The sequence below is a fragment of the Lampetra planeri genome, chromosome 6, assembly GCF_965212315.1.
Source record: "Lampetra planeri chromosome 6, kcLamPlan1.2.h2, whole genome shotgun sequence".
NCBI classification, from domain to species: Eukaryota; Metazoa; Chordata; class Hyperoartia; order Petromyzontiformes; family Petromyzontidae; genus Lampetra; species Lampetra planeri.
The window spans coordinates 1,958,211-1,973,223 of record NC_136112.1 but is presented as its reverse complement, the minus strand read 5'-3'; the positions used below and the strand labels follow the sequence as shown (position 1 = coordinate 1,973,223).

The window sequence follows — 15,013 nt, the reverse complement described above, 5'->3', positions numbered from 1 at the left end:
CGATGTGCCAGTAAATATGACTCATGCACATGGTAACTCCGCAAAGAAGGACATTGTGTTTGGTACGTTGCTTGTTAGCATACAAATGCAATTTTTCTTTAGTGACAGCTGTCGGCTCGAAACACACACATGCGTATACATGCTGTGTGTGTGTTAAAGTAAAAAAACTCATCACGGGAACAAGAAACCACTCGTCTACACGCACAAAGAGCACGCTGTCTCTCGGACAACATGCACAAGACGAGTTTGTTGAAATGTGTAACTTGTTCGTCGGCAATGGGACATGTGACAATAATGGTGGCGATGATGGAGGGGGGGGGGGCGCTGGCGAGATCTTTCTCTCTCTCATTCTAGCCCCATCCTCTCAATTCCCTCCCTCTCTACCACCCGTCCGCTGTTTTATATAACAACACCAGAGGGTGGGTGGGGGAGGCGATAGGGCTTGGGTTGGCTTAGGCTGGCTGGGAATGGGTTGGTAGCCTGGTTGGCTGTCTCTATGGGCTGGTGAGTACGGACGACTGAAAAGTAATCGCCTCTCCGGGAATCCCGTGGACAGAGCGCGATGCCGAAAGACGACGAGGAGCCGAGCGAGACCGATGCCCTCATTTTCGAGGAGAAAGGACCCTCTGGTCACAAGGTAAGTCGACGAAAAGCCACGCGTCCGGCGAGGCAGCTGCGCCAATAGATTCGTGAGACGCCCCTTAAACTAAACTATGAAAAATGTTTTATTTTACCAGGTAAGGCGCACTCGGCGTTCCATAGCTCATTTTCAGACGCGACCTGGCCACAAATGATGAGCTCAACGAAGTTGTTAATCACGTGGAAATTTCTAGCAGCCAAATACTCTTAAACGCATCTTTATAAATGTGGATGGGAAAAACCGAAGGACCAGGAGAAAAAAACCACGCGACCACGAGGAGAACACGCAAACTCCAAATATACAGCAGGCGTCAGGGTCGGGATCGAACCCACGGCTTACATGTAGACCAGGCGAGGTAGTTAACATCTCTCCACTGCGGCGCCCCTTATTTAAGGTTGCGGCAGGGAGATTTCATAATTTGATGGGTAGCGATGCCAGATCGGTGGATCTTGGACGGACGAGACCCGCCGTGGGAAATGCGGAATCGAGAAGGGAGACGCTTTGACTTGCATTATATTGCACCTTTTCTTTGATATTGGCAAGCTCTAAGAACCGTAAACGTTTAGATGCCTTCACCCACCCTCACGAACCAACGTGGAGAAGTATGGTGAACGAACCCCCTACGAACAGCACGGAAAGGTGAGACCCCTAAACATTAACAAAGGTCTGTACACGTAACATACACGGTTTCGGTAAGGGCTGACGCATAGTGTAAATAATCCTTAAGATATATAATGGACATATGACTTTTATTCATAACCAAGTACTGTAATGAAAAAAACTACATACTGTGCCATGGAGAGACGCATGTATATGTGGATATCCCTGGATATACACCGAGTGTGTAAGTGTATTTATCTGTGTGCGTGCGAATCCAGCGACCTGCGTTCCATTCCCACTCACGGCTAACATCAGTAGCCCGTGATATTAGAACCGGTCCTGGGAAGCTCGCCTCTACACCAGCCCGCATTGACAAAGCGTGGCGAAGTATGGTCAAACTCCCACAACCGACACGGCGTGGCGAGGCCTTCATCCATTCGTGGATTTTAAAAGGGGCTGTTAATGATACAACTTGTGTATTTATGTGTACGATAGTGTAGCATGATAATTGGTTTTTTACCCTTCTATCTGGCAACAAAACTGACACCTTTTTACAAGGAGTGATGTTTGCATAGACCACAATACCTGCAGTCATAATGCAAACAAACAACATAACTCTGATAATGTGCACTGTTTTTTTGTTTGCATTATGACTGCAGGTATTGTGGTCTATGCAAACATGACTCCTTGTAAAAAGGTGTCAGTTTCGTTGCCAGATAGAAGGGTAAAAACCAATTATCATATTTTTACTGGCAAATGAGGTTCCAATGGGATAGTGTAGCAGTTAGTGCGCTGCGAACCCGGCTACCCAAGTTCGATTCCCGCTTACGGCCAACACCAGTGGCGATTGTCTGAACCGGTCATGGGTCTCTCTTAGGTCGATTCAGCCTCAAATGGGTATCCGGTATGTATAAACATCACCACTGGGGAGACAAAGGCGGCCGGGCGTAGTGTTGGCCACCCACCCACTCGTGTCCCGTGCCGGCCTTCAAAAGTGCTCGCAAACAGCACTTGTCCCAACAGTCTGTGAACGCGATACGGGGGATCTTTATTATTATCTGTATTGCATGGAGAGCAACGGTGCAGTGGATAATGCGTTGCGCTACGAACCCAGTGACCCGAGTTTCATTCTCGAGGCTTAATAGGAGTGAAGATCTGAACCGGTCCCGAGCCTCATCCCAAAGGTCGTCTCGCCCTTGAATGAGCATCTGGTGCAGTGGAATTAAACATCGGCTCCTGCAGTGGTCCTGGCGACACCAACCCATTTGATAGGCGCTCGCTAACAGCGTTTGGGGCTGAACATGCAACAAGGGAGATCCGTTGTCTTTGTAGCAGGATTGGGGGAAACCCTTGTTTATTTCTAACCAAGGTCTGAAAAGGACTTTCACGTTGGTGGGTCGCGTTAACACACAATGTAGCGTTATAATAATACTGCGAATAATATGAATACTAGAGGCTCACTGTGGGGTTTTTTCAGTAAAACGTTGGCAGGGTGAAAATGTGCCCCTCTAGTACCCGATTAGTGAGGCTAAAATGCATGAAGTCACAGACAATCGGTTCGAAGCGGCACAACTCATATCGCCGCGGGGTCGTCGAAAATAGTCCAGTTTCCGACCCCGTGGGCTGTATCGCATAAATCGTACAGCTGTCTGTCTGTATCCCGATGAGGAGCGGTGGCACAGCGGGTAACGCTCTGCGCTACGAACCCAACGATCCGGGTTCAATTCCTGCTCATGGTCAACACCAGTGACGATTATTTGATACCGGTTCCGGGCCTCCTCTCGATCTACTCAGTCTCAAGTGAGTACCTGGTACGGTGTGTAAACATCGCCACGAGGGGAGACAAAACTGGTCAGGTGTGGTGCTGTGCACCCACACCCTCGTATGCGTACCAACCTTCATAGGTGCTCACTAACTACACTTGCTCCCGCAGTGTTAAGGCCATACGGGTGATTGATTTGTCTGTCTTTGTATTTTACCTGTCTCCCCACCTGCCACTGTGCAGGAGCCATGGCTACTGCTGGGCGCCATGTGCTTCTCGGCCGGGATTGGAGGCGGCTTCCAGTATGGCTTCAACGTGGCGGTCATCAGCGCCCCCACGGGGGTGCGTGTAGTTGCGACACAGATGTGGATCCTCCCTGCTCACCACTACAGCAGCAGTTGTCGTGCTCGAAGCACTGGCAGACCCCGTAAAACAACGGCCACAAATAATACACGTTCACTCTACAGTCCCGTGTCAATCCGCTGATGAACGAAGGCCTTCCCCCACACCTCGTCGGCCATGGCAGTTGTATTGATCATACTTCTCCACGCTTGTCAGTGAGGATTGGTGAAGGTCGGACCCGGGACCGGTTCGGCTATCACTTGCCACTGATGTTAGCCATGGCCAGGAATCAAACTTATTTGATTGGTTTGTAGTGTGATAATCACTGCGTCACCGCTCCACATGGACAAACCTCAGTGGCATTTGACGAACACGAACGACGTTGGACAACTGTGTAACACAAACTCTTGTTTTGCCTTCTATCACACCACCTCCATCCAGGTGTGTCCAACTTCATTTGACCAAACTCTGCATCACCAACCTTTCCACGCACGCTCTCCCCGCACGCGTTCTCTCCGTCACGCGCAGAACTTTTCCAGTTGCTTACGCGTTTTACGTTTCCTGCCAGATCTCCCAAAACTCAACTATGGGGGTGGTCGGCAGGGATGATTAATCGAAAATAAGTTCTGGTTCTCTGGGAGGATCGTTTGCTCACCCGGTGTGAACCGGGTACCGACAGCTGGTGTGGACGTGAACACGTCTTCTTCTCCCCGTATAGCTGCTGATGTAGATCGAGATCAACAACCTTCGTATTTGTGGATCGGGCACTGCGTCGTTATACGCGAACACCGATCTATTGCCACAATATCTTCAAAATAATTCGTTCCAAATTAATAATTAATTTTTTATCAACCTCTCAGTCAATAGTTTGCTCCATATAAATTAACCATTGTCTTCTGCTTGATCTCTGCTGTTTACCAGTTTGCTAAGACAACTTAAAACATTTTTTGAGATACCTAGGTGGTGCACAAGCTTAAGACAACTCGAGAAAAAACACACATTCTGTCCATAACACTTTGGCCTGAATAGGAAAAGTATATAATAGGCGACGTTTTGGCCAATAGCCCTCGTATGTTGAGTTTTCTTTGTTATCGAGTAAACAACCTTCATGATGCACACAAAGGCCTCCGAGTCTTGCAGAACCAATGGCACCAGGCACCTTAACTGTCCGTGATATTTGAGTCATCTCTACTCGGCAATTCCACACCGAGGTGACTCCACACTTCTGACTAACCAACTCTGTGCTCATCGTGCCTGTCAAAACGTGTGTGCGTGTGAATGGCTGCATAATCTAGATGAGTTGATGGACCCATATCTGCATGGTCATCAGTTTTCCACAGCCTACAAACTGGACATCGCCAATGTTATTTTCATCGCTTACCATATCGCCACCATCCATCTCAATGGTAGTGGTGGATACCCGATACATAAATACAGCGATACCCTACGCGACTCCCGACGCGGTGATCTGACTTGACCACCTGGATGTGAATTGTAGTTGTTCCTCTGCATCTACATCAGCCATACGAAAGAATGTATACTGTCTCCTGCCATCCATTACATTAGCCTAAAGGTAACATGTTCGCAACATTTGCAAAAGTCAGATATATTTGTGGGAAAGCGGTGGAGCAGACATTAGCGCAATGAGCCGTGAACCCGGCAATCAATCTCCAATGACCCGCATGGTGAAGTATGGTCGAACAATCCTCACGACCAACATGGCTTGGGGAGGCCTTCCTCTCGAAGCGGAGTGACAAAAAGGGCTGAGTGACGAAAGGGGCTGTACAACTTCAAATCCTCGCACGTGTTAATTCATGCGCTTAGTATTATTCTAGTAAGCGTGAGACACATTCTGTAATGGATCGTTACACGGCGGTTGAGTGCCACTCAAATGAAAAAAAATGTTTTTTTTGCTTCTTGGCGGCGTTTACAGTTCATCCAGCGGTTTGCTAACGTGACCCACGCGCGCCTCTGGGCCTCCCCACTGAGCGGACACGAGCTCACGCTGCTGTGGTCAATCATCGTGTCCATTTTCACGTTCGGCTGCCTCCTGGGCGCCCTGCTCGCCGGACCGCTCTCCCGTCGCATGGGCAGGTGAGCCTGGGGATCGGTCGCGTTTGCGACAGGTGAGAGGGTCAAGGGGAGGTGATCCAGACCCTCGACCACATTTATTCTGCCCACCCGCTCACCTGCCGTCTCACGTGTCCACGTAACTCAACTTCGCTCTCTCAGCTACAGACACTGCCAACGACCTCTACATCCCCACCCTCTCACTTGCTTACCCTTTCTCTTGACCACCCTCTCATCTGCTTACCATCTTACCCTCCGAATTGTCCATCCTATCACCTGCCCACCAACTCGCCCTCCCACCAGCCTATGTTCACCTGCCCACCCTCCAACCTGCCTACCCTCTCACACATTCACCCTCTCACTCATTCACCTGCCCACCCTCCCACCCTACCTACCCTCCCACTTGCCTACCCTCTCACCTATTCACCTTCTCACCTGCCCACCCTCTCACCCTGCCCACCCCTCCCTAACCTCACCTGTCAGGAGAGGCACTCTGCTCTTCAACAACGTGTTTGCGCTGCTGGGCGCCGCGCTCATGTGGGGCTCCCACGCCGCCGCCTCCTACGAGATCCTCATCGTGGGACGCCTGCTCGCCGGGGTCAACGCTGGTACGAGACGGGAAATGCTGCCTCTGCTGGCACAGCCCTGCATACCAGGCGAGGTAGTTAACATCTCGCCACGGTGGTGAGATGTTAATGACCTCGCCTGGTATGCAGGAGGTCATGGGATCGATCCCGACCCTGACGCCTGCTGTATATTTGGAGTTTGCATGTCTCTCTCCCTGTGGTTGCATAGATTTTTCTGCGGGTCCTCCGGTGTTTGCTTCCATGCATTTAGAGTATTTAGCTGCTATAAATTTCCACGCGATAGGCCACATTGTTGACCAGTCATTTGTGGCCAGGTCGCTTCTGAAAAAGAGCTACATAGCTTAGTGAGCCTTACCTGGTAAAATAAAAATAAACTGCCTGCTCACGGCCAATGATGGCAGAGAAGGGCCTCCAACAGAGGGAGCTCTGTCGAGTCAAGTTGAGAATTATTTCCTGCTGAAATGAGCATGGAGGCAATGCTCGTCTCTGTGTTTACAGCCAGTGGTGGAAATTCCACATTCCTATGGCACGGGCGAGTCCAATCCATAGGACAACCACTGTTGACTCTTCCACAAAGCGGTACCTATTTTAATGACCCCGTAGAGAGGATGGGCTGAGTCAACTGATAACAAGGGTTTTAACTCAAGCCCCTATCGAGGGAATTTGGCCTAATATCCCACGTTGGCCAGATGGCTTGAGAAAGGTTGAAGCACCCACACTTTAGCTCACCACGCATGACCTGCAAATCGACTTAACCGTACCCATTTATCCTGCTGGGAAAGGACTGAGGCGGTGGAATGTTAGCAACTTGCCCCATTTTTTTAAACTGCTGCGCACGGGAGATGGAGTCCAACCTGTGGCCTCTGGATTGCAAGTGAAGTGTGCCAACCATTACTCCACTGTGGTAGCAGCCCTGCCACCTCGGCAATACACAAAACAAAACCCGGGGCGTATCATTCTGAGAAAGATGAACATCTCACAGTTCCGGAAGAGGGGACAACTTTTTGTAAATGCATTGTCTTGAGTGGTGTAATTTTGTCTTATTAATCTGCTACACAACTGACAAAAAAACTGACATTTTAAGGGCCCCCAAAACACGTTTAGATTTCCCAGGACAGCTACGTCATAGAGGGGTGCGATGCTGAGAACACCAGAACGGGGTGGCAACCCTTGTAGTTAGCTGGCGGAATGACCTCCCTTTTGCAAGCGGTTCAAACGATTATCATGCTAACTGTGGCAGAGCCGCCTGACTTCAGTTTGCAGGCCTCCATCCAGTCGCGGATTGACAACAGCTGTTCCGTGCTTTGCAGGCGTGGGGCTGAATCTGCAGCCCATGTACCTGGGTGAGAGTGCCCCCCAGCGGCTGCGGGGGGCCCTGTCCCTGTCCTGCATCGTGTTCCTCACGCTGGGCATCGTGGTAGCGCAGGTGGCGAGTCTGCGGTGGGTACTGAGCACCGGGGGGGGGGGGGGGGGTCCGGATTCCGGGCCCTAGTGGGGGGGAGGGGGCGGTGAAAAAGGGAGACAGATTGTGAAGGGTTGGTATTGCAGATGTGTGTGTGTGGCGCGCCGGGCGGCTAAATCACAGCAAGTTGGCACAGAACAGGGCCACAGCTGGTGCATCTGCCAGTCATCTCAGTCAGTCAACCCATGGCATCTGGGTCGTCCCGTGACCTCCTGCCAGCGAGCCTTCGACACTTCACGTGGCCTGAAAGTCCACCTAGCCTGGCACAAACGCCGTGGTGACGTCACCACCACCTAGTGGCGAATGGCGGTTGTTGTTGTTGTGTGTAGAGGTGGGTGTGTGCATGTATATGTGTGAGAAGGTGTGTACGTGCAAGCTGTGTGCAGGTGTGTGTGCTAGGGTTGTCGCCGCAATATACATTTTCACGACGTGATACAATGAATGTGTATGTATGTATGTTAAACTTCTACATAGCCGACTGTGCTTATCGGAGGTGTGATTCAATATCACTGATATCTAAGACTGCTGTTGATAATGATAATGCTGCTGATGATGGCCGTAGTGGTGCAACCTGTGTGGGGAGTGGTAGTGTAGCGGTTAGCGCGCTGCGCTACGAACCTGGCGACCCGAGTTCGATTCCAGCTCACGGCCAACACCAGTGACGATTATCTGAACCGGTCCTGAGCCTCCCCGAGGTCGACTCAGCCTGAAATGCGTACCTGGTGCGGTGTGTACAACATCGCCACTTGGCAGACAAAGGCGGCCGGGCGTGGTGTTGGCCATACTCCCCCTCGCGCACCATACCGGCCTTCATAGGTGCTCGCTAACAGTACCTGCCCAAATAGTCGGGGGTGTTTGCCTTTGTTCCCGGCGAGCCCAGGGAGGTGCTGGGCAGCGAGAAGGAGTGGCCGCTGCTGCTGGCCCTCACGGCGCTGCCGGCGCTCGTGCAGCTCGCCACGCTGCCCGCCTTGCCCGAGAGCCCGCGGTTCCTGCTCATCGACCGCGAAGACCGCCGCGGCGCATTGGCCGGTGAGACCCGTCGCCGTCACCTCCGTCCACTCGCTCCGAGGTCCACCAATTCGTCTGCTAGGGCACCACCGCCGCAGACTAAGAATCACGATTTTTTTTTTATCCTGGAAGAATATGATGAGCTATGAAGCTCATCGCGGAGAGGGGGGGGGGGTGGGGTGTCAGCGAGTTGTGTTGAAGAAACAATACGAAAGACGATCGGAGTGCAGGATAGAGAAAAGGTAAGCAAGTCGCTAAAAATAAATATAAATTATAGAAGTACAAATTGCACAAGTACATTTCATCCCTGCCGATTTGTAAACACCAAATTCAAGCTTGGGGCAAGGCAGCAAAACGACAACAGTCGCAGACCACACCAAGACAACACCCAGTCCCTGAATCACATTGCACAATAACATGGAACTATCGTACGTTCACCCCTCCCTGGATCCATCTAATTGCGATCTCAGCAAGACCCACCAACCCCCACATGATTTAGATTTAAAGCTTTAATTATGTTAATTATTGAATTATGTTTTATTTTATTATTTTATTATTTCCATTCTACGTGACTTTACCGAAAGAACCAAGAAGATGAACCCCCACATGCTCACCTGTCCATCACATTCCTGCTCACCTAACCTTGCCCCCCCACCCCCCCGCTGTCAGCCCTGCGCCGTCTCCGTGGCCCTGGCGCCGACCTGAGGAGCGAGCTGCAGGATATGGAGGCCGAGCGGCTGGCGGTGGCCGGGCGGCCGGTGTCTCTGCTCAAGCTGCTGCAAGACCGCTCCGTACGCTGGCAGATCACCTCCATCGTGGTGCTGAGCGCCGGCCAGCAGCTGAGCGGCCTCACAGCGGTGAGCGTCGGCTTTTAATCACACGCATCTGTGGGTACATACAAAGAAAAAAAACAAAGATCCCCCATGTAGCCTTAACATGCTACTGCGGCAAGTGCTGTTAGAGAGAACCTATGAAGGCCGGCACGGCACACCGGATGGGTGGCCAGCACCACACCCGGCCGCCTTTGTCTCCCCGAGTTATAAAGTTTACACATTGTACCTGACACTCATTTCAGGCTGAGTCGACCTAGGGGAGGCCCAGCACTGGTTCAGATCATCGTCGCTGGCGTTGTCCGTGAGCGGCAATCGAACTCGGGACGTCGTGTTCATAGCGCAACGCGCTAACCGCTGCTCCACCGTTCCCTCATCATCAGCGTAGATCTACAGCTGATGAATAAAGGCTTCGTGGTCCTGCGCACGAGCCAATCTCATCGAACCATCTCTGCAGCAGCCGTCCTCTCGAGCCTATTCCCAATCTGCTATTCTGACATTTCCTGCCCGTACCTGCCCCAAAAACACCACGCCTCTGTGCTAGTGTCACGTGTTTGTGGCTAAGTGCAGCTCTACCAAGGTGTTCACAATCCCACTTGCCGTACTGCGTGTGTGATTGTGCGTGTGCATCCACGGGTGGCTAAAGCATAGCAAGTTGGCACAGTAGGGGGCACAGGTGGTGCATCAGCCAGTCATCTCGGTCATCTCAGTCAGTCGACCCGTGGCACCTGCTGGGTCCGCCCCGAGACCACCTGCCAGCGGGCGTTCGACACTTCACGTGGCCTCAAGGTGCACTTGGCCTGGCACAATTGTCGTGGTGACGTCACCGCCACTTAGTGGCGAATGGCGGTTGTTGTTGTTGTTGTGTGCATCCACAGCTCTACTCGTACGCCGAGTACGTGTTCGTTGCCGCGGGCATCGCTGCCGACAGCGTCCCCTACGTGAACCTCGGCACGGGGCTCTGCGAACTCCTCACCGCCACTTGCTGTGTATGCGGGGGGCTTGGGGTTGACGGTGGACACACACACACGATCATGATGACGATGATACATTCCGCTCGTTTTCCCAGGAAAACGTCACCGATTCTCACGCGGAGGGTCCTGCTAAGTTTTCATAGTAGGGGAGCGATGTATGTACTTTATGTTGAACTTCTTTCGCACCGTACGTAGCCAACCGTGCTTATCGGTGGTGTGGGGGAAGGGCAACAAATCGAAACGTCGTAGTTTTTTTTTGGTTATTTTATTTCAACCTATCTACGTGACTTTAACGAAAGACCCAAAGAATATGAATTCCTGCAGTCATTAAAGTTATAGGTCAAGATGTAGGGGAATTATGGTAATGGTGATTGATACCGTTGAAGATGACGATTGTGTTATTACTGTTAATAAAGACCGTATTATAATGGCATGCAGATGCTGCTGCTGATTATGATAGTGCTGCCGATAACCCTGCTGCTGATTATAATGATACGAATGATAATGCTTCGATTACTGACACTGCCGAGCCGTGAGCACACTCCCCCCTCTCTCTCTGTCCCCACCTATTACCCCTTCTTACCTCCTGATCACCGATGTTCTGGACGCGTCGCCTGCCGTGCCAATCTGCCGCAAGGCAATGCCGTGCGCGCGTTGTCGGCCTGCTGGCTGCAGGGGATGTTGGTGGAGCGCACGGGCCGCAGGAAGCTGCTGGTTGCTGGCTACCTCGCCATGGCTGTCTGCTGCTGCATCAACACCCTGTCTCTGGCCCTCCTGGTTAGTGGCGCACACCCGTCTCCTGCATAAACCCCAGTCCCCTGAGCAACTACACCACGGGTGAGATATCTGTAGAGTTTTTACAGCCGTACGACGAACTTTACGGAGATGTTAACTACCTTTGCGAGCCTGGCCACAAATTATAAACTCAACGAAGTGCCTGATCAGGTGGACACTTATAGCAGCCAAATACTTTAAACGCGTGATGTTGATTCTAAATGTGGAGGGAAAACCGGAGGACCCGTAGAAAAATCGACACTACCACGGGGAGAAAGATACACAAACTCCAAATATACAGCGGGTGTCAGGGTCGGGATTGAACTCACGATCTCCTGTGCCCACGTGCGCGTCGCAGGAGCGCGTTTCATGGATGCCCTACCTGAGCGTGGCCAGCATCTTTGCCTATATCCTCAGCTTCGGCATCGGCCCCGGTGAGTGGGCCCCCGCGACCAAAAACGTCGTTATCATTGTTGTCGTTTGCGTTCGAAGGTAACGCCGCTGACCGTACCATGCGCTGTGCGTGCAACTGTGGCTGTGTAGACGGCTGTGCAGATGGCAAGTCTCTGGTTCCCACATTGGTCGCACGTGTAGCTTGATGCAGCCAGTCGAGAGTTTCATCGATTACGAAGTTCACAAGGTTGTATTTTTGTCTCGGTTGTGCGGCTACGTCTCTCAAGCTGCGCCCTGAAACACGTAGCCCAGGGTTTCCAAAATTACAGTCGTCGCAACACGCTGCGTCTTTCCACGTTTACCAATTTTCTCCCCCGCCCCCCATTCTAATTAACTCGTTGCATGCTGCACACGCCTGATGATTGTTAAACTCGGCCCACGTGACCGCGCTGAGCAATTAATGCTGACATGACAATGTCAATTTTAATCGGTTTTGTTAATGCGGACAGTGTTAATTGCTTTGCGTATCACGTCAGACGGGTTTAACAATCATTGGGCACGTTCGACGTGCAATTAATTAATTTATATTTGGATGGGGTTGGAGTTAATTTGTAAACGTAGAAAGACGTAACTTGGTGGGGGTCGTGAGAAAGTACCCAGTCAACATGCAACGTTAAGCCAACGTTGCCATGTGGTTTGAACCGTTGGGCCAACATTGGCACGACACTGGCACAGCGTTGCATGTTTACTCGGTATTAGCCATCTCAGATTTGCTCATAAAAAAATCGATGAAAATCAACGGCAGATAAACCCAGGATCTCAACATCACCACCAGCGCAGTACTTCTACAACTGGTACATTACCCCCTTGTGTCGCTGGGTCGCCTTGCAGACCTTCCCCCGGTGAGCCGAGAACCTCTGACCCGCGTGCGCGCCACCCCAGGTGGAGTGACGGCCATCTTGGCGGCGGAGCTGTTCACGCAGGAGGCTCGCCCTGCAGCCTTCATGCTGAGCGGATCGGTGATCTCCCTCAGCCTGCTCGCCGTCAGCCTCATGTACCCCTTCCTCATGGTGAGATCCTGCGCACAGCCACCATGAGACCCCGACACCATCAGCCCCGGACTTTGACCCTGGGATGCCTGCCTGAAATCACTGACATTGTGCAGTGCTCGAGTCTGGATGACCTATTTGGGCAATGATGTATAATTGCTCACGTGATGACTTACGTATTTAATAAGATGTTAAATGTCTTGTATCAGGTTTATGCAAGAGCTTGAAACAATGTATATACATTATATCACGCCAAGTTACTTGGATACGTGCTTACAACCTATGGTAAATAGTAATATTGTCTCTCCATCTACTTTAAAACCTCCAAAAAAACATCCTTCAATAGTTTGATCATTCCTAGCATTTGCGGTTTCCCCACGGTTCATAGAAACTTCTGTAATTCGAGGCGGCAAAAGCCCTAGAGTCTAGAGTCCGTGAGTTTCGACGCATATTTTTAAAGAACATCAAAACTCCCAAGAATCCACGTTGATATGGGTGGACCACATCGCAGATCTCGTAATCCACTGGTTCCGTAATCAGTGGAAAGATGTTTGTGTTGACACGGTGTTCCGCTAACTGCAAGGAGAAATCAGAGAGACACGCAAATTCCATATATACAGCAGCAGGCATCAGGGTCTGGATCGAACCCACGACCTCCTGTATACCAGGCGAGGTAGTGAACATCTCGCCACCGTGGCACCCCTGAGGTAGTCGACGGGACACCTGCAGCCGCCAAACGAACCCCTCATACGCCGTCACCCGTGCCCTCGCGCTTCTCTCTCGCAGATGGTGCTGGGTCCCTTCACGTTCTTGGTGTTCGCCGTGGCGTGCATGCTGTGCGCGTTCTACGCGGGGCTCGTGCTACCCGAGACGCGAGACCGCTCCTTCCTCGAGATCAGCCGCGACTTCCAGTCGCTGAACGCGGGCAAGCACGGAGCCGCACGCCCTGACCCAGTGGGGGGAGCTGAGGTTCTACAGGGAAAGTCGGGTGGGGTGGGGATGACGAGATAGGGCGGTGTGATGTGGCCCATCGGTGGCGGGGTCCGATGCTTGTTGCAGCCTAGCGGTCACCCTAGTTAATACTGCAGGGGTGTTAAGCATGGAAATACGCACCGTCTGCTTCTCAGTGGAATGTTACAACGTGCGTGCTGAATTTGCCAACCATCCCGAATTTCACTGTTCTCACTTCGTGATGTTAAAATGAATGCACTGTTACACCACATGTAGACTTTTGATTACGGACAATGTCTTAGATGCATATGATTGACTAACCAGTCTTTAAACAATTCAAGAAAACCGAAACTACGGAACAAACAGTTCAAAACGTTTTTTCACTCAAGAGACTCGAATGTTGTCCGGAAATGTGTTCACGCGAAAAACTAGATCACTTTGATAGTGCCAACTGCAGTAATTACGCGATTTGATAATTAACAATTAACACCCGTAATGTAACCCTGCTATGTATAACACAGATTACATCACTGGAGCGTCAATTAAACGTTTTTATTTTAATGTTTGTATTAAAAATATATATAATAAACGCGTCAATTTTAGGTGCTGGCCTGAACCCTTTGTGAGTGCTTTACACGAAGAAGACTTCACCAGATGGTGACCACACTTCGTACGTTTCTTAACATGGCAATGACGTTGTCGAATTCACAGTTTCTCCGGCTGCTACCCATTTTTGAAGACATTTTCATGAGATTTAGCGGTTCGGCTGAGGGGCCGTCCATAAATGACGTCACGCACCTAGGGGGGTGGGGTCAGACATTTGTGACGATGTGTGACGACGGGGGGGGGATTGAGAATTGTGACGTCACATCAAAATGCCGTCCATAAATGACGTCACGCGATTTTGGACGATTTTTGCCCCCCCCCCTAGTCACACGGCGTCACAAAAAGTCAGACCCCCCCCCTCAAATATGACGTCACAAAGCTCTGTCCCCCCCCCCAAATAAAACATGCTTCAAATCGCTTTAAACTATCGTCATTGTAGTGCGTATTTAATGTGGCGCTGCACTCTGATGTTGTAGGAGTGTTGTTATAACAATTAGTGTTATAACAATTCTATATTTATTGAAAGTTGCGACATTTTGATGTGACGTCACATTTCTCAAACCCCTCCCCCTCGTCACACATCGTCACAAATGTCTCCCACCCCCCCCCCAGGTGCGTGACGTCATGTATTGGCCGGCCCCTTAAACCATCAATGTCAGTCGCGTGAGTCTCGCCATTACGCAATGGTGCGGCCCCCGTGTAATTTCCCGCGCTTTTTTTCCTCCCTGCAGGCACCAAACAAAATGAATCCCGCGCACCCCCCCTCCCCCCCGCGGAGAATTGCAATCGCGCCATTGGCCCAGCACACTCGTCACGTGTTTGTAATCCTCGCGCTGCACCAAATTTGGCGGGAGATATAAACAAAACCAGCCGCAGGCTTCGTTGCCACGGAGACGAAGGCCCCGTGATGTCATCGCCCGCGCAACTCGCCCGCCATGTTAGGAGGGGAGAGCTCCTGAGACCCG

At 51.2% G+C, this 15,013-nt stretch overlaps 1 protein-coding gene across 1 annotated transcript; it reads left to right on the top strand.

Moving 5' to 3' along the window:
* Nucleotides 1–413: 413 nt before the first annotated feature.
* On the top strand, nucleotides 414–14,044 carry LOC144719366 (solute carrier family 2, facilitated glucose transporter member 11-like). Its single transcript, XM_078595229.1, has 12 exons — nucleotides 414–637; nucleotides 3,246–3,344; nucleotides 5,278–5,438; nucleotides 5,898–6,022; nucleotides 7,312–7,441; nucleotides 8,344–8,492; nucleotides 9,141–9,328; nucleotides 10,180–10,290; nucleotides 10,951–11,052; nucleotides 11,408–11,483; nucleotides 12,385–12,512; nucleotides 13,278–14,044. Exons 1-12 carry the CDS (start codon nucleotides 563–565, stop codon nucleotides 13,500–13,502), a joined length of 1,569 nt encoding a protein of 522 aa, XP_078451355.1. The 5' UTR covers nucleotides 414–562; the 3' UTR covers nucleotides 13,503–14,044.
* The last annotated feature ends 969 nt before the right edge of the window (nucleotides 14,045–15,013 follow it).

Bases quoted from the DNA above. Each gene is read 5' to 3' on its own strand.
- LOC144719366 (XM_078595229.1), top strand. From the start codon at position 563: ATGCCGAAAGACGACGAGGAGCCGAGCGAGACCGATGCCCTCATTTTC. The intron at 3,345-5,277 runs GTGCGTGTAGTT...CGGCGTTTACAG, and splicing joins TCATCAGCGCCCCCACGGGG to TTCATCCAGCGGTTTGCTAA. The intron at 10,291-10,950 runs GTATGCGGGGGG...TGCTGGCTGCAG, and splicing joins TCCTCACCGCCACTTGCTGT to GGGATGTTGGTGGAGCGCAC.